Genomic DNA, 23,406 nt, shown 5'->3' with positions numbered 1-23,406 from the left:
TGATGATGATGATGATGATGATGATGATGATGATGATGATGATGATGGTGATGATGATGATGATGATGATGATGATGATGCACTGCGCCGAGAGAAGTTGCTAGACAAGTGTGGAGCGAGTGCTTTTTTGAAAGCGTGGGGAAGTTTTTTTCGTAAGCGTGATTGCGAAGCACAACATAAGTGAAAGTCGAGAACCCCCGCTGGACAGTTTAATGTCTTAACGCGATTTTGCTTTCAGATTGCGAGAGCGTACGTCGCGATCTGCAGCGGTGGTTGATCGCGATTAATCCACGCTTGCTCTCGTAGAAGAGAAGGCAGATTACTCCTGAGGCAGACGCGGACGTAAACTTACGTTTGGAAAAGTCTACTTAAATTTGGAGAGGTCTACTGGCCTGGAGATGTTAACTGATGACAAGCTGCGAACAATTAAAGTAATTATTGATACATTATCGTACGACTTAATTTTGTTCCGAGTATTGATGTACTTGAATTTTTAATTCGACTTATTAGCAACAATCTTGATTGAAACCGAATGCCATTATTTATTAAAAAGAAAACACAAAAATATGTACAATTATTGTCATTTAATTTATATGTAAATTACTTTTGATAGGTATTTATGTATCTTATACAATTTTCCAGTATATATGTTATAAACTAGATATATCTATTATATTGTTAATTAGAAATTGTAATAATTGTAAAAGTAGATTTATAAACAGTTTATGTAAATATCTTTTATTTTCGAATATGTATGAGAAAAAATGTTATTTATTTTTGTTTCAGATTCGATTATCTGTTGAACATCGCATGTGAGGACTTTGAATATAATGTGGAGCATACGACAAACATTAAAGACGAACGTCGAATCACAAATAAAGCTGCATATTATATATCATGAATATTATATTGTAAACATTTTTATTTTTTTGTATATGTTTTGTGTCTTTATATGTGTGTATAAAATTTAGGAACTTTTTAAATAATACTTGAAAGTTCAATTTATATCATTTCTTGTTTAATCATGTTCCCCTGATACTTCGTCGAATTTTGAGAAGTTAAATTATTTTGACTTGAAGTTTCATATTTGAAATTGTTACAATTTTTAAAATTTTAGTTACCGTTTTATTAGATTACATAACATACGTCTGATATTTTGTTAATTTTTTAAAGTTTAGATTTTCATCACGCATCCAGTATAAAGAATAAACAAAATGATAGCAGTCTGTCGGCAGATTGGTAACGATTTGATCAGACATGTCAGTATATTAGATATATTTAAAAAGATATTTGCTTTCGGGACAAACAATTCTTGAAACTTCAGTAAATGCCACTTCTCATCCGATTATATGTTCCTGATACTTTTACATTGTTGAGGATTTAAATTTCGCCCAGTAATTAATCTCTCGGTAATTAGAAGAAATTCATGTGCAGATTGTATAAATTGTACGGCAAGATTATCTGTGACTTTACCGGTAGTCGGTAAAACAAGTTTTTAGCGACAGTTGATAAAGTAGCAAGGAATATCATCTGTGCACTTTTATATTTTTCTAATTATCGACAAAACAATTATATAATTCTTAATTCTTTCATAAATTTATATCAGAATTAATTATTATTATATTCTTTATAACATCTTTTTAATAATACAGAAATTTATTTTAACAACTGCAGTAACTAAAATAATGAATATACACAGTCCGAGTTTCATGGCAAGCGAGACTGCGAGAATGAATGGACGAGTGACGTTTCACGCGAGTCATTGAAGACGTCGCTGTCGCATCTTGCCCGTTCCTTCCGAGCAACACCGAGCAATCCGAGCTCGGGACAGGTCGCGGATGTGTCCATGTCCATCCGCGCGGTTGTCTGTGGTGGTGCGGTGGCCCGAACGAGTCGTGTGTGCGCCAGATCCATCGATTTAACGGGTACACAAAATAAGATGCAACGTTGTCTCACTGTCTGGTCACGTCGCCCGTCTGGACGTGTCGAGGAGCTGACGACGTCGAGCACAACCGCGTGCAGGATCGTCAGGCGTTAAAAGACGTTATGGGAAGATGGTGAGGCAGCTCGGTCACCTCGGCCACTGGGAGCATGGGTTCGCAAACGCTGGAGATCCTGAGGCAGGGCGTCTGGGCGAGCCTAACGGGCGGCTGGTTTTACGATCCGCATCTCGACGTTTTCTCCAACACGTTCCACCTCTACGTCTGGCTGTTTCTCCTCTGCCTGCCGTTCACGATCTACCTGGTAAAAAGAAAATGAGAGAGCGCCCGCGATACCTCCTCTCCTCTCCTCTCTCCACGTTTGCGCGGACGTTTGTTTTGAAAGCCGCGCAAAGTTGGCTTGTTTCCGCAAAACTCATCAAAACGAATATTCTGGGGTTGCGTCAATTTCCAATGGAAATTTGTCGAAATTTGTGTGTGGGTTTGCGCCACTTTCAGAAGAAACGGCCGATTCCTGATCTACAATTATTTAAGACCCTTCTTTAATGTTTTACGTAAATTTTCTGTTTTTCTTGTTAACGAGAAAATCCTTGTTGCTTTTCTTTTTGTGGCAATTGCGGAAGAGGACTCTCTGACAAGTCTGTTAAGGCAAATCTCATGTTTCAGTATTTTCCTCCAACGTTATACGTTTGGCTAGCGTACTGCTCGTCATTCGTCGCCGTTTTCGGAACGATAAAGTGCATGAATCATGCTCTGCACTGTGTATATGATACCACGGAATGTTTGGAGGAACCTAATCAAACCATCAGTCAGCAGAAATCGGAGGGTGAGAAGAAATGGGCGGGCCATAACAAATCTAGGGAACAGTCGCAAGATCAGACCGGCCATGGCATAGAGCTGCAAGTTTTGAATGGTATGTTTCATGATTCAGTTATAAATAAATCATGACTGAGTCTTGATTGAGTCATGATTAAATCTTTATGAATAAGTAACATACATACGTCATTTATTACAACAAGAATATTATAGTTTCTTGAGAAAAACAATGAGGCTGATTTGTAAAGTAATTAAATATTATGTAACACGTGCATGGAAAGTGGCCCATTACGCACGCTACGCGTGCGTGATAGACCACTTTCCACGCACTTGCAACATAAAATAGGGTGTGCAAGCCGTGCGTAAAGATGAAAATTCCCGGGTGCGGAGTTGACACACGAGCCGAAGGCGAGTGCGGTCACCGCACCCGGGAATTTTTATCTTACAGCACTTGTTACACAAATAACTATTCTGAAATCTGTTTTATTCTTGAAATTTTCATTCTTAAAAAAATTTCTTGAAATATAAGTTCCCAAAAACTTACATTCTCAAAGTTTATTTCATAACTTCCTTCGCAACCTTCAAATTCTTCAACCTTATATAAAACTTTGTTAAGTATACATGGGATCAGGACCTATTAACTATGAGTACAGTGACTATATTTTCTGGGAGAAAATAAAGGACAAAATATAGAGTTTTGAAAAAATAAATAAATCTGAAAAACAGCTACTTGAAATAAAATACTGTTCTTTACAATAAAGGACATATGGTTACCATATGTATAAGAATAGTTACTATATTTTCTGAGAGAAAATAGGGGACAAAATTGAGTTTTGAAAAAATAAATAAATCTAAAGGACAGCTACTTGAAATAAAGAACTGTCCTTTATAATAAAGGACGTATGGTCACCATAACTATGAGTCAACTACTCTCACACAAAGCCATGCCTATAAAATAATTAAACATATTGTACAATAATTTATAAAATTTATTTTGTGAGAGATAATCAATTAGTTTTGCTTCAAAGATTTACAAAGAACTGATTTATCTATATTTTGATTTTTTATTCAACGATTGAATTTAAGCTACTTAATAAATAAAATTATTATGAGAATTTATTCCAATATTTTATTCCATTTAACATAAAAATTCTTATTTATAATATACAATTTTTAAACATTAATATTAACATTTTTCATGTAAATCTTTACTTCTTTGTCACCAATTTTATAGCATTCATATGTCACTTTGCTTGAGAGAGCAACTTTTTACTATATATATTTTATAATCTGTCTGTGTAGGTAAAACGGACACCCCACCTGTAGAATGTTCATCACGTAACTCGTTTATTGAACCAAATATACAAAATTCCGACGCAGATAGTATAACGTCTGAATATACTCGGGATAAAGCTAGTTCGACCATAGATTTAAAGGTCGAGATACATAGGAAAAACAGTTCGGAAAGCTCGGAAGAGGCGCAACAGCTTAGTAAACCGATGATAACCAGCATTAACGTGCACGAAGCTGAATTAGTTTCCGCGCAATATCACGAGCCACGTTCTAAAAACATTATAAATGGTAATAAAGTTTAACATATCTAATAATATATGCGAAGGTTAAAATAGAGAAATGATTAGTACTAAAGTGATTGATATTTATGTACAGAATGGAAATTAAAGCGGCAAAAGTGTGTGGTAATAGCGGAGGAAGATCGACCGGGATCGCGTAAATTATGTCGGCATTCGTCCGAGGAGTCTAGAATTCGACACTCTAAACAAAGCAATCTCGGTAAAACGGGATCCGAAAGCCAAATAAAGCAGACCAGTTCGTTAGAATTGACAAATCATCGCCATATCGGCGACGATTATCCATACTGGATGTTCAATCGAAGCGTCCGCAGGCTTAACTCCAACTCCATACCAAAAGCACGTTTGACGAACGATCATCCACAGAGCTTAGAAATCATATCGAAGAAGGGGGATACGGACAACAATAAGATCTCGTCTCATCCGCAATCGTTAGAGGTAAATCTCCGGCTAGTTATAAATCTCATAGTTGAATAATCGAATGTAAATAATGTTTGAAATCTTGAACGCCTTGTCCCTAGCAAGCACTAAAAAACATTATACTTTAAATCTTAAGGTTATTACCAAGAAACCACATCAGCAACTGGTACATCCGCAAAGTCTCGAAACAATTGGTGCCACTAGTAAAAATATAAGTAACAATGACGATAATAACCTGCCTCTTCATCCCCAAAGTCTTGAAACAATTAATACCAAAAAGGTACTAGCAAATTGTCTTAAAATATTTTGTTATGAGTATTTTTCCATGAAAGATGCGCATTTACAATGTCTGAATAAAAATGAACATTGTAGGTCTTACCCCAAAACACACTGAAGAGAAACCAACTACAGCTCTTACCGTATCTTAGTTTCGGGTCCGAGATAGTTTACCCGATAGCAGAGCAGAGCGACGAACAATTTGCCAATGAGAGTTCGGAAGAATTCAGCCTGTGCGACTCCTACAGTCCATTACTAACGCGAAAAAATATAAGTAATGTGAGCGCTACGTCTAATCGAGATAGAAGTCTCAGTGCTGGCAGGTTTGAAGATAGATTCTCGAGGTACTAATATATACCATTCAATATAACTTTAATGCTAATATATCAATACAATTTTATTGATTATTATTATTATCTTCTAGGTTTAACGACGACAACGGAATAGATAGTAACTCAGCAAATTCTCGAGATGCTTTACTAGAGGAATCAAAGTCTAGAGGAGTGAAACGGAGGTATAGCAACACCAATCAGAGCGGCCATGAGTTTTTAGACGGTGAGAAATGTAAGGAGAAAAGGCGGGATAGATCCAAAAACATGGAAGATCCGCTCAACTCGGGGAGTATAGTCGGAATAGATTGGTTGTTCGAGAGCGGGGATTGTTCGGTGGAACCGTGGGCAAGTAAGAGTAAGTTCAGCGTATGGAAACGCACTGATTTTTTTTTGTAGGTAAAAAGTGATTTGGTCGAATTATTTTTCGCTATTTGCAAGCTTATATTGTTACGTTGTTCTAATTTGTGCTGCCAGTATTTTGGACTTTCACTCGCTCTGATGATACGGATACGTCAGAAAGCCTACAGACGGCTAGTACAGATTGTAAGTTGGACGCACTATAGAGTTAGGGTCTAATCGTGTCGGGGAGATCACTATTAAGTCAAAAAACATTTTTTAATACGACAGTCAATTGACAGATGAGCATACCGCACAATTAGCGCTTCATATAGCTTCGCGCATGATTCTCAATTCACTATGCGAGCTTGACGAATAAAGTTCAATCAAAGGTGATCGATCTTCTAGCATTGATCATAAACTGTAGAATCGACGAAAGCAATAAAATACGGTTGTATGCTAATTTGCGTAGATCTTCATTCTAAAGAGCCTGATTCGGGATCGTCCAGTACAACAACCCTGAGTATCGAGAACGAGGTGAAGCGAAATTTGCTGCCGCAACTGGAAGTAGACAACACCGCAAAGCGTCATCAGGGAGCGATCCCCAAGCAGAACCGTCCAAAACCTACTGCGTCGGACGCTGCGGACGACAGTATTGTGTCGAGCGTCGAACAGCCGCGGGAGAATCTTAAACGTTACATCGAAGTGCGACGAGAGAGGACCAGGAGACGAGATGCCAAGTTTGAGCAGACAAGCGGTTCGAACAATGAGTTGAGCACATTGTTGCCGGGCCCGGCATCTCCATTACTGGCAGCGTTATTGAACAATTCCGGCCGAGATCTGCCCGGTCAGTCGAGCACCACGTCATCCGATTTGCGACTCAGTCGTAATTCCGAGAAGCGAACCTTTCGGACCAGATATGGACGATTGAAACGGCCCAATAGAACTTACCGTGCTAGGTCGCGCAATATTGCCACTCGCGACGATAACGTCGTTCCGTTGACCGCGCTGTTCGGCTTGATCTCGAGCGGCGAGTGTCATCTAGCTACTAATCAGAATGATACCTCAGAGGGAGCGGTGCACTACTTTCGCGACGATAACGGCCACTGGTTGGCTTATACGTTCGACGAAAAAGGTCTGGACGTAGCTGCAGCTGCCGCGGCAGCGACAGCGACGCAAATACCCACTAATCCGCATAGCGAGAAGCTGTTGAACACCTTGCTGCGTCAGCAACTCAACCAGAACATGCACTATGATGCGCATTGGGAGCTCGCGGACTCACTGAGCAACAGCTACAGCAGCTTGTCACTCAATTCTGCTGGTTTAACAGTGATAATCGACACACCACCGGTGCTATCGAGTCCGGCGAGCAATCAGACCAAAACGCAGAGTTCACCGCCATCAAATTTGATCTCGTCGAACACGGGCAGTTCGAATCAATGCACACTCGAAAATTCAGAGCGCGAGCAATTCCATCACACGCTGATCGCGCGTTCGGATTCAATGGCCGATAGGAATCGCAGGCTGCAGAATCTGCTAGGCAATCTGAATCTGAATCAGTATCAGTCGGATCTCAACGGTCGCATGCCAGTGCTGACATTGCCAGTGCATCAAGAACCCGACATAAACACCAGTCTGTCGTGGAATCGCTTCGTCGATGGCTTGGACGGCTCCGATTCCAAGCCGAAGCAGACCAGACACTATTACAAGTGGAAGATCGGCAGGCTGCCGCACGTTAAAATACGCTTCGACCGTCTCGCCCTGCTGGCTCTGCTCGATCGCAATTTGACTGTGTTCGAGACCATCGTCTCCACGTTTCTGGCGGGTGCGGTTGCAGGACTGGGTCTTCTGTTGCTCCAACAGGGCTTCTATCGGGACATCTTTGCGTTCATATTTTGCTTCGTGACGGCCGGCTGCCAATACTCGCTCCTCAAGTCGGTCCAGCCCGACGCTGCGTCGCCTACGCACGGCTTTAATCGTATTATAGTGTTCTCCAGGCCCGCGTACTACATCCTGTGCTCGAGTCTGATTCTGATTTTCAACGAGACGCTTAGGAACTTTAAATCGTCCGACTTTCGGGTATACGGATTGCGCGTCGCCGATTACGATCTCATCTTGCAAGTGCGAAACGTTCTACTAATATTCCTGCTGTGTTTTCCAATCGTATTCTCGTTAGGACTCTTCCCGCAGATCAACACATTTCTCATGTACGTCTGCGAACACCTGGACATTCATCTGTTTGGCGGCAATGCGACCACCAGTCTGGTATCATCAGTGTATTGTCTATGCCGCAGCGTGGTCGCGGTTCTCATCCTCTACGGATTTGCCTACGGCGCCCTTCTCGAGCCCAAATCCTCGCAGCACATCTTGTTCTCGATATTCGTCGGTCTACTCGTCGCGATATCCTATCATCTGAGCCGATCGTCTTCGGATCCCACCGTGATATGGGACATCCTCAAGACAAATTTGTGGCCACCAGAGATAGGAGACAGGTATACGGAGGAGAAGGAAGCCAAAATCATAGAAAACATGTCGTCGTCGCAGCCTGATAACGTAGCCGCGAGTTACAAGGAGACCAAGAGCAAGACGTCCGGCAGGAAGAAAGACGTCAAGATCAAGGTGGGCGAGCAAATGTCAGATACTGAGCTGGTGGATCCTTTGCCGGAGAAGTTACGCTCGACAGTGAACGCCAGACTGAAGAACGATCTAATCGTGTGCGCGGTGATCGGCACCCTGTCTTTCGGAATTCATCGTACAACGGTGTTCACCGCCCTGCAACCGGAGCTCAATCCGGTACTGTGGAGTATCGTGAGCTGCCTGGGCTTTCTCCTGCACTACATCGTGCCGCAGCTGCGCAAGCAGCTGCCTTGGCTGTGCCTTTCGAGACCGGTACTACGTAGTCACGAGCACGCGCAATTCGAGGTACGGGAGCCGGTGAGGATCATGTGGTTCGAGAAAGCCTACGTGGGCCTGTGCTTTCTCGAGCGGAACGTGCTCTATCCGGTTGTCTTCCTGGGCGCGCTCACCGAGTGCTCGTCCAAGATCGCCGACAAGTTTGGTGAGAGCGTAGGCGCGCTTATCGTGGTCATTTGCGGCCTCAAGTCGCTCAGGTCGGCGTACTCGGACCCGTCCACCCGCTATCTTGTTCTCGTCTTCGCGGTGCTCTTCTTCCAGCTCGATTTCAGCAACTTGAGCGAAACCTTCCTGATGGATTACTTCGTCACGGGGATCGCGTTTGCCAAGATCTACGAGCTACTTCTCAAGATCCGCTTCGTCGTCACGTACATCGCGCCCTGGCAGATCACTTGGGGCAGCGCGTTTCATGCGTTCGCCCAGCCCTTTTCCGTGCCGCACTCGGCGATGCTCTTCCTCCAAGCCGGCATCTCAGCGATGCTCAGCACGCCCCTGAATCCGCTGTTGGGCAGCGCGATCTTTATCTCATCCTATGTGCGACCGGTCAAATTCTGGGAGAGGGACTACAAGACCAGAAGAGTGGACCACTCGAATACGCGCATGTCCTCGCATCTGGAGCGTAATCTGGGTGCTGACGACAACAATCTGAACTCGATATTTTACGAACAACTCACGCGCTCCCTCCAGCACAGCCTGTGCGGCGATCTCGCGCTCGGCCGATGGGGAAATGTAGAACAGGGCGATTGCTTCCTGCTCGCGTCAGATTATTTGAACTGCTTGGTGCATATAGTCCAATTAGGTAACGGACTAGTGACGTTCCAATTGAGAGGTCTCGAATTTCGAGGAACATATTGCCAGCAAAGAGAGGTATACAGAGAGTTACATTCGGACTACTTTTTTTTTAATTAGACTTTAATGCTAATGACTTGTCTATGTGTCTCTTCAGGTGGAAGCGATCTCAGAAGGCATCGAAGATAATGACAACTGCTGCTGCTGCGAAATGGGTCATCTGTCGAATGTGCTTAGCGTGAATGCGGCCTTCAGCCAACGCTGGCTCGCCTGGGAAGTTGCGAGCGCCAAATACGTGCTCGAGGGTTACTCGATCTCCGACAACTCGGCGGGCTCGATGCTGCAGGTGTTCGAGTTTCGCAAAGTACTGGTTACTTACTATGTCAAAAGTATTGTCTTTTACGCCGTGAAGTCGCCCAAGCTGAAGCAGTGGCTGGAAAATCCGGACATCATCGACGCGCTGAAGCCGACACTCGACAAGAACTTCGTCGATCTCGATCCTGTCTTCAATGTGAAGATCGACGAGGACTTTGATTTCCGAGCGAGCGGTATCACGCGGAGCAACTTCTGCAATGTTTATCTCGACTGGATACAATATTGCGCTGGTAAACAAGATAAGGTGATACATTGGTAATATTCGCGTTATTTCGTCACCTTAATATTACAACGCAACTCGTAGTTTAACAACTTTGGAATTATCTACGTACATCAGCATTTAAAATTAAATCGAAAGATAATTACTCTTAAATTACATCAAACACAATTATACTGCAAGTGCTACAAGTAAATAGGCAAGAGTTTAAATCACGTTAGCTGTATAGTTATTTTATTTTGCTGAAAGAAAAAAAAATTAAATTGTTTAACTCTCGGTTGTCACACGGGCACGGGGTCAAAGTGACCCCAACCAATTTTCAAACAGCTGCATGCTGTTCAAAAACTAACAATTTAAGTAGATCGCAAAAAATTCTAAAATTAAGTTTAAACATTGTAGAATGTATTCTCATAAAAAATTAACTTTTTGAGTGGCATTATGTTTCAAAAAAATGTTCAAAAAGAGGTGTGACAATTGTGGGTTAAAAATTGGAGTATTAAGATGACGATTGTAGCATTGAGGTGTCGATCTGCTTGTATATATAATTCACAATCTCTTCGAAAATTATTTCACAATTTATTGTGTTTTCCAGACATTAGATAGAACACGCGATTCATATCTCGTGTCTCTATGCCTCTCATTAAGTCTGTTGGGAAGACGCGTGTTAGGTGCTGCATCTCATAATACATTATCAAACGTTGAATTCTTTCTTTATGGATTGCATGCGCTATTTAAAGGTATAGTATGACTTTGTAGCAATTATCTATGTATTATGTAATATATTTTTTTAGAGTATTTATTATGTATATATTATGTATATATCTCACAATAGGAGACTTCCGGATAACATCAGTTCGCGACGAATGGGTGCTGCATGATGTCGATCTACTGCGCAGTGTTGTCGCGAAAGGGATAAGAATGGCCTTAAAACTGCACCAGGACCACTTCATGAGTCCAGAACAGTATGTCGAATCAGCGGCACTCTTCGAGGCCATCGACAATCATGATCAGAATCTCGTCATCAGTCATGAAGCGGATCCTCTTTGGAGAAATGCTGTATTGAGTGGTGCACCCAGTTTATTGGCACTCAGGTTCGTATCTTGCAAAACAGAAATTGCGGAAGCGCTGCAATTAAGGTGGATAATCGAGCGATTAAAATAAACATTCGAAATTTCCAGACACGTGCTTGACGACGGCATAGACGAGTACAAAGTGATAATGCTCAATAAACGTTTCTTGAGTTTCCGAGTAATCAAAATGAATCGCGAATGCGTCCGTGGACTCTGGGCCGGCCAGCAGCAGGAGCTGGTATATCTGAGGAACAGAAATCCGGAACGTGGTTCGATACAGAACGCCAAGCAAGCCTTGAGGAACATAATCAACAGTTCTTGCGATCAGCCGATCGGATATCCGATTTACGTTTCCCCTTTGACAACTAGCTACGCCGAGACTAACGAACACTTGTGCTCGATAATCGGAGGACCATTGACTTTTGGCACCATAAAGAGCACTGTGTTGAAACTGTGGCGAAGGTACGTGTTTCAAACAAAAAATTTTTTACTCAACCGTTTATTTGTGCTAATTTCATATTTAAGTAAACAACGCAATAAACATTATCTCTGAATCTGTTAATATACCTTTGCTCATTTTTAGGGTAAGACGAAGATGTGGTCAAGGTTGTTCCTCGGGCGGCACTGGCTCCCAAGACGATGGAGGCTTCGGAAATGACGGAGTATACGCGATGACTACGTATAACATACACTCTGGTATTTGCAAATATTTATTTGATTACAACGACGCAATTAATTATCTGATGCACTATTCCGTTGCTCGATTAGACTATTATATATGTAAAACATAGGATTAAAAATCTAGAATATTATCTAGAATATTATTATAAATCTAGAATATTATAGACGAATTAAATTTAGAATTAATTGAAGTAGAAAATTATAAATATGTCTCTCGCGCGGCAATATTCTTCCAGTAAGTACGGAATAAAGAATCCTCAATCAACCTTAAAACTGTATTCTGGCTGATTGTCATTCTGCTTTCAAAGTACATCCGAACAATGACTTAGATTAGGAGTTTGGTTTCTATTTTTTAAATCTTTTTTGCTATAAAATAGACATTGATTTTTTAAGAAACATAAAAGAAATTGGATCTTTTAATGTTTTTGCTATAGATTATTAATTCCAACATATATATATATAAGAATAATACAATATAAATATGACGTTGTTGTATATATATATATATATATATATATATATATATATATATATATATATATATTATTTATGAATGTGTAGGCTATGCTCAATCGGGTCACAACACTTCCGGTTCTCAATCGATGGAGTCTGGCTGTCAAATCGGTGGTTCGACCGGTCGGGGTTCCCTCGGTCGTGCGAATACGGGCTCTCTCGGTGGTAACAGAGGCTCACTAGCTTCCGTCGGGAAGCCAACCAGCTCGACACTCGCCAGTTTAGCCGGACTGCTCAGTAGTAACGATATTAAAATGGAAACAAAGAGCGAGACGAGCTTCTCCAGCAAGTTAGAGAAAGAGGAAGTTTTCCAAAGGGTTCGCGTAAGTGTATCGCAGCACCGCATGCATCGCGATTTTACATCAACTTTTATCGTAAATTACATGTAAAATGTCTGAAAGACGTTCATTCATTTATATTAATCCACTTAGCTATCAAATTTAAAAAAAGTGAATAGTTTATACAATTTTTAAAATTTTATTTTATGCTAAGTTTTGTCAGAATTTAAGTGTTATAGCTTTATTATTTGATATTATCAGTTGCTATCTGATTGGTATACGAAAGAGATATTATAAATGCCTTTTTTTATACATATGAATCATTAATGGCAGTTTTCCTTAAACAGATTATGGACCCTAATCAAGTATACGACGCCATCAATTTGGGCCGACGTATAGATGTGATTTGGCCGGACGAAAGGATGCGACAGCAAGGCGGTCGTTCCGGCTGGCAACATTGGGTACCAGAGAGAGGTATGGAGGGTTGCGTGGTTCATCGCTGGTCGCCGAACCATCGCGATCCCAATCGACGGTCGCACGTCGACAAGGTCATCCTGCTTGTGAAGATCGAGGACAAGTATGTGCCGATAGCCGAGCAAGGTGTGCGGGATTTGGGAGCGGAGGTTTAGCACAACGGCCGTGTCCAGCCGAGCCTCTGCTTAGCGAAGCGAAAGGTAGCAATTGAATGTGATTGGTTCTTACCTTTGGATTTAACCAATCACACTTAATTGCTACCTAGCGGCTTAGCTAGCGGAGGTTCGGCAAAACGCAGCCAACATCTCCGAAACGGATGAAGCGATAACGTACAGTCACCGTTTTCGTACGCTTGTTCTGCCGACCTGCAGACTCGCGGTAGCGCATACGCGTCAGCTGCAGCCCAGCGGCGGTCCGACTCTTACTCGAGGTTGCCTGGTACCAGCAAGACGCGAAAGCGCGGAAATTAATCTCTAACGCGAACAAATGATATCATTGACGATATCGAACGCTAGTTACCTACCTACTTCCACGAAGTCAATACTCGCCATTAGATTGTAAATCGAAGGACTCGGATCAACGACATGCTCAATCACGTGAGATCCTTAACTCATCTCGATTGACAAGGTTCACTGTCGTTACAGTCGCAACGTCTTTTTTTTCCAAGGTATTGGGGAGTCCATGATATTTTTTTATTTGTTTCACTGTAGAATTGGAACCTTCTCCGTGTCTTAGCATGTTGTCACCGCACATCCTTCCGATTACATCTACATTTTTTTGTTGATATTGTACTTAGAAGTTTCGTAGATCGATTCGATGATATTCTCGCTTTCCATCTTGATCGTCGTTGAATCGCTTTAGTTTCGCTCATCGGACATTACGACGCGAAACGTAGATATATTGCAAGAATTGTAGATTGTGTGTGTGTGCATGTCGTATGCGTGTGTGTGTGCGTGCGTGTGCGTGTGTGTACGGAGAGAGAGGGGGAGAGAGAGAGAGAGAGAGAGAGAGATATATATATATATATATATATATATATATATATATATATATATAAGAATATTTTGTCACCTTGTAAGTATCGCAGATACGTATATTGTTATTTCTCGCGAGTTGCATGAGAAGGTAAAAAACGCCAATCGCCAAGTTATTCAATGCAAACCGAATTGTATCATGTTGTACCATACATACTGTATATGATATGATGATATATTAGTTCATTTATGGAACGGAGCAGATGTTACTTGTTGCCCAATAATATCTAGATTATTTACTATTGGTTAATAGAGAAAAGGTAGCGTCTGGGCGCGTTCCTCTTCCACTAATCTGTAATGTAAATGCGTCGATAATTGCTGATTTATACTGTAAATGCAGTATATATTTTTGGCGGTTGAATGAAAAGATAAAAGGAAAAGAATGAGTCACCGAGTAGAAGTATATTATTTCCGAATATGTAATAATGTATTATATAAACGAGAGGGAACCTTTTTTTAAACTTACTGTTGCTGTATAGATCATAACGCAACGTACAACAACAAGCAGCGTCGATAGGATAATTGTATATAAAAGTATCATTCGTGTTTTTCTACATTTTGTTACGATTCTCCTTTTTAAAAGTAAGCAATGTAGATAAATTGTAAATATATACGTCACGCGACATGCATTATCGCAAACCTCGAAGCGTCCGGGATCTATTCTACTTATAATTTTGTAGGGCGACGAAGTCGCTCTGGCAGGACATATCCGCGTGCACTGAAATAGTGGTGTCATCTCGTTCACTTCCACGCCTGTGTGCAAAAGCTCGTTCGAACTTGTGCTTGGCATTACTTAATTACATGCAGGATCATTAGTGCATTTACGTCTGATGGATCTTGTTAGATACGTATCGAAGAATATCGTGAATGCACTGATATAATGCTCTGCCGGGCAATGAAGCATCTACGATGTTATTCTTCAGAGAAAATTACGTTTTTGTTTTCTTCCTCTTTTTCTTCTAATTTTGTATATAATCTCTGTAAATCAATTACTGCTTCACTTGTTTCACTATAAATGTTATAAACTAGTTGGAGACGTAAATACTGGTTATTTAAAATTTAAATAATATAAGAAACGCAGGGTTGCTTGCAAAAATTGCATAAATCCGAAGCACTTAACTCGTTCGTTCGTTGCCGTATAGAAAAAAAATATGTATGTATATGTATATATACATATATATTTGGCAAATAGAAAAGAGATAGTTTTTTGCAAGTGACCACAGAATCACAGCATTGCCTTATCATGGTGTCTTAAAAAACACCTGACTGATGATGAAAAAAAAGATTATAGCTAGTCTTTTAATTGTTGGTAACACGTTTACGTATCGCTTGCTGCCGAAAGTCGCAGGGGAAAAGGGAGGGGAAAGGGGTGTTCTTTCACCAGAGAGTTATGTGGAGTAATAATCTATTATATCTCTGGCCTACTATATCTTTAATGGACAGTACTTTCGTACACTGATTGTACACAATGATCAACAATAAACGAGAAATTGAAATCTGATTAGATAATGATTTATCTCGGCCACACCGTCACGAAGATACACACGCAATTTAACTGTTAAAGTAACTGATGTCCTCCAGCCTCGAACAACTTCCGAAATTAATATATATACATTTTGTACAATTTAAGAGATTAGCGTACAAATTATCTATTAAAAACATTATTATTAATTATATTATTGAAAGAAATTAAGCTACATCAGAAAAATATATGTATATGTATATAAAGTGTATTTTAAAAATATGTACCGTTATACGTCCAAACGCAATTCGTATCACTTTGAAAATTTATCATCATTGCACATAATTCGTTATCGGTTTGACTCGTTAAGTAATTTTTATTATACTTATATGACACTTATATAAATATTAAGTGAAGATATGAACAGCTATCTCAAGAATATATTGAAAAAAGTCGTGTCTAAAAAGATATATATCACAAGTGCTTCATACAAGTTTACAGGCTTTGCAATAGCTTCTATAATCTATCTTTGCTATGATATAGGAATCGTCTCTCGCATCTTTCAAACATCTTAAGATTCTTAAGGAAAATTTCTACATCTTTTTGGTCGATTCAAGAATATAGGCTATTGAATAAGCTCTCTGTGTTATAGAATATAGAAGTATAAATATTTCAATATAATATATAATCTGGACATTAACAGATTCATGAGTATTAATACATATACATTAGCTTCGTTAGTCAGTTAACGTTATATTGCCATTTTACAACATATATATATATATATATATATATATATATATATATATATATAAATTTTTACCTACAGTGCTTATCTGAGCATGATTAGATAAAAAAAGGCCATAATTCTTGGACGAAGTAGCTTTGAAATGTTACATTCTCTCTCTACAAGTATGAAAATACATTTAATTGATAGAGAGAAATGGAAGCATAAAGTGTGTATTATACAATTTACTGTGTTGTCATGACTACGACTTGGTATCGCTACTTTCCGTAGTCGTTGGTCCTTCGTGCGTTAGCTTTTGTATTAAACTCTCTATCATCTCAGTATTGACTAAACCGATAAATTTGTCTACGACTAAGCCATTCGAAATCGCTATCACTGCGGGTACGGCTTTCACCTCGAAGACGTGCACCAGTTCAGGATTTTCTTCTACATCAACTATGGCCAGATCTAACTTGTCCATAGGCTCTATAAGTTCTATTAACTTGGGTGTCAATATCTTACACGGGTCGCACCATTCCGCGTGAAAATTGACTATAACTGGCACAGTGCCGTTCATCACCTTGTTCACAAACTCGTTATTATTATTTATCTCGTACCGCTTATTATTCTGACGAAATAATGAAATACGTCTCACTACAGACGGCATGCAATGTCTTATACCGCACAACATTGTTCCTATTTTTTTCTTTTCCCTTCTTTTTTTAAATGTAATTTATAATACATTAACAGTCAATGACTACGTATATGCGAAGAGATGAGCTTTACATCTATAAATTAAGTCTTGCATATATTGAACATCTTCATACTTGTCGGCAAGGAAGAGTACCTGAAAAGATAATTGTTACGATGATCAATTATATCTAACAGTATGTACAAGTTTTATTTCAATTTTATCTTAGTAATAAGTCCTCATTGCATTATTAATTTAAAACATACCGAAGAAGCTGCACTTAGAGAACCCAGCTGGTTATCCTGACTGGTCTGACAGCTTCCACCACCCCAAATTTGATATATCCCACAAGGGAAATTATGGACGAGACAAATAACAGGATCAGAAGTATTACACGCCAGACAAAAAGTCGATCGTACACCTATAAAACAAAGATCCATTTAGATATTCTGTAAATGGTCAATTATATAATTTTTTTTTCAATATAGATGACTCCTGGTTCAATATACTATTTTTATTCTAATATCTATTTTAATTATAATACGACATTAATTAAATAATTATAATAGAAAAAAATTAAGGAATACAAAAAATAAAGACACAGAGATAAATTATTATAATTAAATTATAGCCAATTGTGGAAAATTAAAAACTTTAGATTTTAAAGCATCTTTTGCAAAGTAGGTAGATTATGTTAATCAATGAAAGCGACTTATGTCAATGAAGCAATTTGGATGAACTCTACTAAACTCCGATTAACTTAACGGCGACTAATTCGACAATTGCTCACAGCAAAATTCCTGATTAGATTACTCGTCCCTCCTAACCGTTCTTTTTAACCAAAAAACCAACAATTCCATTCAGACTAAGAAAATACTTATAGAAAATATAGGTATTAAGTACTGCTCGAGACGAGTCGATCAAGTTGATATAGGTTCAGTCGAGATCGTCTCGTTGGTGCGTAATCGGATCGTACTAGGTATCGTACGAATCGGGTCAGTCGGAACGACTGGAGAGACCACACCGCCGTGATGTTTAAACGCAACTCCTCGATTTCATCCACGATAAAATACATCCAATATATCATACCTTACTGCTCGCGGGAGCAGGCTTCTCCGATGCGCGCGGCACACTGATCAAGATAATCGTGAGCGCGCTCACGAGCAGTATCGCGATCGCGCCGACCTTCCTCTCGACGCGCAGCGATATCACGAATATCAGTGCGGCCAGCACCCACAGACTGAGGATGATGAATAAGCCCACACCGACGCCAAGGATCAAGGTGGTCATACCTCCGGGAGAGAGAACGGGAAAGAACGATGATGTGGAGAACTGTCAAAACGGGGATGTATATTTAGCTATAGCGCGTGTTTCTACTACATCATACTATCAGGACTGAGGACCGTAGGCTTCGCAGCTGTTCGCAGCTGACTTGACGCGTCTCAAAACAGCGCACTGCAGAATCTATCTTACCGACTGCCGGTAAAACAGATGTCGTAATTTAATGCGGTTTTTTTTCTATTATTAATTTTCTTTATAATATGATCGATGAAAAAGTTTCTTATATATTTTCTCAGAAATTTTTTAAGAATTGACTTATGAAAAATTCTGAAAAAATATAAAATTTCTCAAATACTTTCAGAAATAATTGGATAAGGATTTTCAGAATATTTCAGTATCCGTTATATGAAAATTTTAAATTTTTGATAAACTGCACAGATTTTGTCATATATTAATTATAATATTAATTAGAATTCCTATAAAAATTTTTAGACTTGCTCAGAATTTTTCAAATTTTTTTATACGAAATGGAACAGTTTTTTTCCAGAAAAAATTCTGACAAAATAATAAAATATATTTCAGATTTTTCTCGTCAACACATATTTTTAATTTTATAATACCTGTGGTTGCTAAGTTAAATGCTAATAAGCTGTCGTCGGTAAAGGAACGCACTTCTATAATTTAATGTTTGTATCGTTTGTTTACAACAGGGAAGCACAGTGGCTGCGGAATTTCGAAGCTCTGATAGTTTTTCTCGTTTTTCTCGAATGAAATCTTTCCACGGTTCCACCTTGCAGAAAAATGGGCACGGATCTTGATCTTCTGGGATTTACCAAGCAGACTGAGACGTTATTACGCGGCGTGGGGGCACACGATTTAATAAAAGAGTTTCAAAGGAGAAACATATCAACCGACGCGTTGCATAAGTTAACCAAGGAGGATTTTGTGCAACTTGGTAATACGTTTATTCTGACAAATGCGTCACTGTTTTATTGTAACACGTTCTACTTACAGAGATTTTAATTCGTGTGATTTGATCATACATGACATTTCGGTAAAAATTCTATAAAAATTAAATATTAGGTTAAAGTTTGTACATATACAAGATCTGCCGGCGTGCAAAGTGGATTACAATTATTTTGAAATATAATTTCCAACTCTTTACAGCCACGGAATCTAGAAGGATTCAGTCTTTTATAATAAAAAAAATTGCAAGACCTCTAATTGCCAATCTCTAATGTTGAATACGGTTTATTAAAAAATTTTTATTTGGATTACTTTCTATTGGTATAAACAACAGTTATTTAGAAATTGATATAACATCAAAATTACATGCAAAATTATATGTTTTACTTTTTCTTGTGGTGTGTGAACAATGTACATATGGAGGGATAAATGCCATAGTAAAATATTGATTCGTGTGCACATAGATGCAATTTATATATTGTATAGATTGCATCTATGCATACGAGTCAATATCTAAAAAAATTTGACTTACACCACTATGGCTTTTACTCATCCTTACATAAAAAGGTATCAAAATTGGCTGAGAAAAAGTTAGAATAGAAAGAAAAATTAAAAATGCAAAAGCAATAATAAAGGATTATTTGTAGGTGCTGATAAAGATCAGGCAGAAAATATAGTCAATGCTCTATGTATCTCCAAGAAAAAGACATACAGTACAAAGGCGAAACCTCATCACAGGTATCGAATCGTTATTCTTATTTTTAGATGTAATATTAAAACTGAAAAGTCCTGTCTTTTTTTTAAAGGATATCTGATAAGGTGGAGATACTGCAGCTGGGTGAGAGACAACTCAGTATAATTCAAGACTTTGTGAAATACTGCCGAATGAAGTTGAGAAAAGAAAGAATCAACTTTTTTGTCGAGCCAGATAAGGCTTTGAGTGCTTCTCAAATTCTGTGTTTGGCCGCCGACGCCGCCCTTAAAGAAGTCGATGAGGCTGAGTTAAAGTTGAAAGAATTGGAAGCTGTGATAGTTACGGTATATCAACGAATATGTTACACTTATATCCTGGATGTCTGATAACACTGTTCAACAAAAAAATGTAAAAAAGAGAATAATTGTTTTCCGTAGTTTTTTGGATGCTGAATATGATTCCGTTTACAAAATTGCTCTGTCACGTCACAATTTTGAGAAATTTGCCGTTAAAATTGCAAAAAGGACTATTTTATTTTGTTTTAATATTATAAACTACCATATAATTTAGTATATTTTTTGTTTTATATTATAACTACGACATGTATGTATGTTGTTAGGACTTTCTGCCTTTAAAAGGAATTTATTGTGTCGATTATGGTTAAATGATATTAATGATTAATGTAGAGTATCAAAGTTGATTCAAGTATCAAAGAGCGTCAAAGTTGATTCATTAATTATGTTGTCTATACTTAAGAGTTTTTCATGTCGCTGAATACTATAATAATCTGATGTCGAAGTTGATAAATTCAAAATGACGGAGCTAATATGGCGGATATTAAAACAAAAAATCAACTTCGACATTATATTAATATTCAGCGTCCTAAAAAATCTCTTTTAAGTTTGAATAACATAATTAAAAAATATTTCATAGAATATGGTTTAAGTCGCAACATACTTCATTTTGATTTCAATAAAACTTCTCCAACACGTCACATATATTGTAGTTATAATATTATACCGCAAATACACTAAAATAGTCCTTTTTGCAACTTTACTGCAAATTTCTCAAAATTGTGACGTGATAGAGCAATTTGGCAAACGGATCGTATACGTCCAAGAAATTGTAATTCTTGTGCTCGAAAAAAAAGTAATATTTTGTTAAACAGTGTAATAAGTGTAATAATAGGTGTAATAATGTAGTAGTTGGGCAGGTATAGAGCGGGTTAACTGAATAGAAAAATCTACCATTTTTGCGATTTTTACAATAATAAACGAGAAATTTATTATCTTTCAGAGACAGCACTGACAAGAGACAGCACTGAGCATTAATTGCGGTTGCTATGCACGCGTCGAGGCAATGGAAGGAATGCGCTTCTAGCAACAACCGCAATAATGCATAATGCAGAGCTGTCTTTTGCTGTTGAATCGCACATATACACGCTCATTCGCAATTCTTAATTATTTAATTTCTCAATAATTATTGCGAAAATCACAAAACGATAGAGGACTTTTCTATTCAGTTAAACCCGTTCTATCTCTCCACGAGCGGTGCTAGACCTTATTACACTGTACAACAAAAAATTACTTTTTTTTCGAGCACAAGAACGAGCCTTGCGGCATTTGATAGTTTTTTGGATGCAGAAAATGATCCCGAAAAATATTTCATCTATCCTTTAGCTATGTAAGTCGCAATTTTGACGCAATAGACTCTACGTTAATCAACAATATCTTTTTAACCATAAGCGACACAACAAATTCCTTTTAAGGGCTAAAAGTCCTAACAACATACTTAATTTTGATTGCGATTAAACTTCTCCGATACGTCACATATCGTAGTTACAATATGCCAAAATACACTAAAATAGCCCATTTTTTGCAACTTTAACTGTAAATATTTCAAAATTGTGACGTGATAGAGCAATTTAACAAACGGGATCGTTTTCTGCGTCCAAAAAACTATCAAATGCTGCAAGGTTCGTTCTTGTGCTTTTTTTATTGTATAGTGTTATCAAACACCTTGTATACATTTCTCCAAGTTAAAAGGTTGTAAAAATTGAACATCTCGCGATAAGAACTTGGCAAACTGTATGAAACTTTTATCTGATTTTATCCAATTTTTAGGTTTGCATCCATGTTCAAAAACGCCTAAACTAAACCTTCTTTTTACAGCCTAGCAAAAGCCGCAAGCATTCTTATGTACTGTATAGCGTTTCGTTTGGTGGATTGTGCATTGCAACGTGTATATTATTGAACAAACTTTGGAGATAAAAGTTTTATAGATTATTAAGATACGCAGATACTAATATATGTATAATTCTTTTATTATGTAAGTCGCAAAACAATTTTTTAAGAATATTCTTTATGAACATTTTGTGTACTAAAAATATTTCTAAATAACACGATGCAGAAAAACGATTCCCTTTCATTAATACCGTTTTCCAATACCTAAAATCCCCAAAAAGTTTAATGCACTCTCAGAGTGTCGTTTATATAAACATTATTTAAAATTAACTGACGCAACTAGATTTATTTTTTCCTTTTCTTAAGACAGAATCGCGGAAAAGAGGTAATCTTAGGGCCAAAGCACATAACATGGCGTAGCGATATACGACGGTCGTAGTCCCCGACCTGACAGATCAGGATACGCCAAAGCTTGTGCGTTAGAGCCAAAGCACATAACATGGCGTAGCGATATACGACAGTCGTAGTCCTCAACCTGACAAATCAGGATACGCCAAAGCTTGTGCGTTACTTACGTCCACGACTACGACTGTCATATGTGCTTTGGCCCTTAAAGCTGGCCACACACACTTTTTTGTAACAGTAACAGTAGGATTTCGACCAATCGTGTTACTCGATTCGGGAACGTACGACCGTACGTTTACTGTTACGAAAAAGTGTGTGTCCGGGCCCTAAGCCCCGGACACACGACACGACGGAAGACGTAAGACGTAAATCGTAAAAAAATCCACTAATCAGAGTCGACTATTTCCCTCTTCTTCCCTCTTAAAGGTCTCTATTCGTGTGTGAAGGCCTTTTTAAGCCTGGTCTACAATGGATGTATTAAGTCGTAGTCGTAAGAATTGGCCAATCACAATCGATTTTGAGGAGAATAATCGACTGTGATTGGCCAATTCTTACGACTTACGACTTAATACATCCATTGTAGACCAGGCTTTAGGGCCCGGACACACTTTTTCGTAACAGTAACAGTAGGATTTCGACCAATCGCGTTGCTCGATTCGAAAACGTACGGCCGTACGTTCCCGAATCGAGTAACACGATTGGTCGAAATCCTACTGTTACTGTTACGAAAAAGTGTGTGTCCGGGCCCTTAAGCGTCGTCTACAATGGCAGCAGGAGTATGCAGTGAGATGTAAGCAGTAAGCTATTGACCAACCACAGTCAATTATTCTTGAATTGTAAAAATTTCATTAGTCAATAATAACTTACTGCTTACGTCTTACGTCTTACTGTATACTTCTGCTGCCATTGTAGACGACGCTTTAAGCTGGCCACACACACTTTTT

The 23,406-nt window shown here is 38.8% G+C and overlaps 4 protein-coding genes and 1 long non-coding RNA gene across 6 annotated transcripts in view; 3 read left to right on the top strand and 2 right to left on the bottom strand.

The window, feature by feature from the left end:
• The first annotated feature begins 6 nt into the window (after nucleotides 1–6).
• Nucleotides 7–961, top strand: LOC112452211. Its single transcript, XR_003040468.1, has 3 exons — nucleotides 7–152; nucleotides 239–431; nucleotides 787–961. It is a non-coding gene; the product is annotated as an uncharacterized LOC112452211 (long non-coding RNA).
• A 695-nt stretch (nucleotides 962–1,656) lies between these two features.
• LOC112452205 (pecanex-like protein 1) lies at nucleotides 1,657–14,010 on the top strand. 2 transcript variants are annotated; one of them, XM_025012312.1, is made up of 16 exons: nucleotides 1,657–2,244; nucleotides 2,607–2,853; nucleotides 4,059–4,337; nucleotides 4,425–4,783; nucleotides 4,902–5,045; nucleotides 5,138–5,385; nucleotides 5,466–5,728; nucleotides 5,848–5,916; nucleotides 6,182–9,489; nucleotides 9,569–10,030; nucleotides 10,596–10,740; nucleotides 10,836–11,094; nucleotides 11,182–11,535; nucleotides 11,657–11,769; nucleotides 12,316–12,590; nucleotides 12,893–14,010. In XM_025012312.1, exons 1-16 carry the CDS (start codon nucleotides 2,092–2,094, stop codon nucleotides 13,172–13,174), a joined length of 6,960 nt encoding a protein of 2,319 aa, XP_024868080.1. In that variant the 5' UTR covers nucleotides 1,657–2,091; the 3' UTR covers nucleotides 13,175–14,010. The 2 variants fall into 2 exon arrangements, with proteins under 2 accessions (XP_024868080.1, XP_024868081.1); XM_025012313.1 differs by lacking the exon at nucleotides 5,848–5,916 and having other exon boundaries at nucleotides 1,658–2,244.
• Nucleotides 14,011–15,725: 1,715 nt separating this feature from the next.
• Nucleotides 15,726–16,953, bottom strand: LOC112452206 (thioredoxin, mitochondrial). The gene has a single exon (XM_025012314.1). The coding sequence runs from the start codon at nucleotides 16,931–16,933 to the stop codon at nucleotides 16,505–16,507; it is 429 nt and encodes a 142-aa protein (XP_024868082.1). The 5' UTR covers nucleotides 16,934–16,953; the 3' UTR covers nucleotides 15,726–16,504.
• A 49-nt stretch (nucleotides 16,954–17,002) lies between these two features.
• On the bottom strand, nucleotides 17,003–18,324 carry LOC112452208 (transmembrane protein 218-like). The gene is made up of 3 exons (XM_025012315.1): nucleotides 18,023–18,324; nucleotides 17,200–17,354; nucleotides 17,003–17,089 (listed from the first exon to the last, which is right to left on the bottom strand). Exons 1-2 carry the CDS (start codon nucleotides 18,221–18,223, stop codon nucleotides 17,214–17,216), a joined length of 342 nt encoding a protein of 113 aa, XP_024868083.1. The 5' UTR covers nucleotides 18,224–18,324; the 3' UTR covers nucleotides 17,003–17,089; nucleotides 17,200–17,213.
• Nucleotides 18,325–18,400: 76 nt separating this feature from the next.
• LOC112452209 (synaptogyrin) overlaps nucleotides 18,401–23,406 on the top strand; it is a 9,741-nt gene continuing 4,735 nt past the window's right edge. The window contains 4 exon segments of the mRNA XM_025012316.1: nucleotides 18,401–18,415; nucleotides 18,925–19,169; nucleotides 19,828–19,918; nucleotides 19,987–20,218. Coding sequence (XP_024868084.1) covers nucleotides 19,016–19,169; nucleotides 19,828–19,918; nucleotides 19,987–20,218 — 477 coding nt within the window. The 5' untranslated portion in view covers nucleotides 18,401–18,415; nucleotides 18,925–19,015.

Source organism: Temnothorax curvispinosus, unplaced genomic scaffold (genome assembly GCF_003070985.1).
Source record: "Temnothorax curvispinosus isolate PA1 unplaced genomic scaffold, ASM307098v1 QBEX01003057.1, whole genome shotgun sequence".
Classification (NCBI taxonomy): domain Eukaryota; kingdom Metazoa; phylum Arthropoda; class Insecta; order Hymenoptera; family Formicidae; genus Temnothorax; species Temnothorax curvispinosus.
This window is presented reverse-complemented; position numbering and strand designations above follow the sequence as displayed.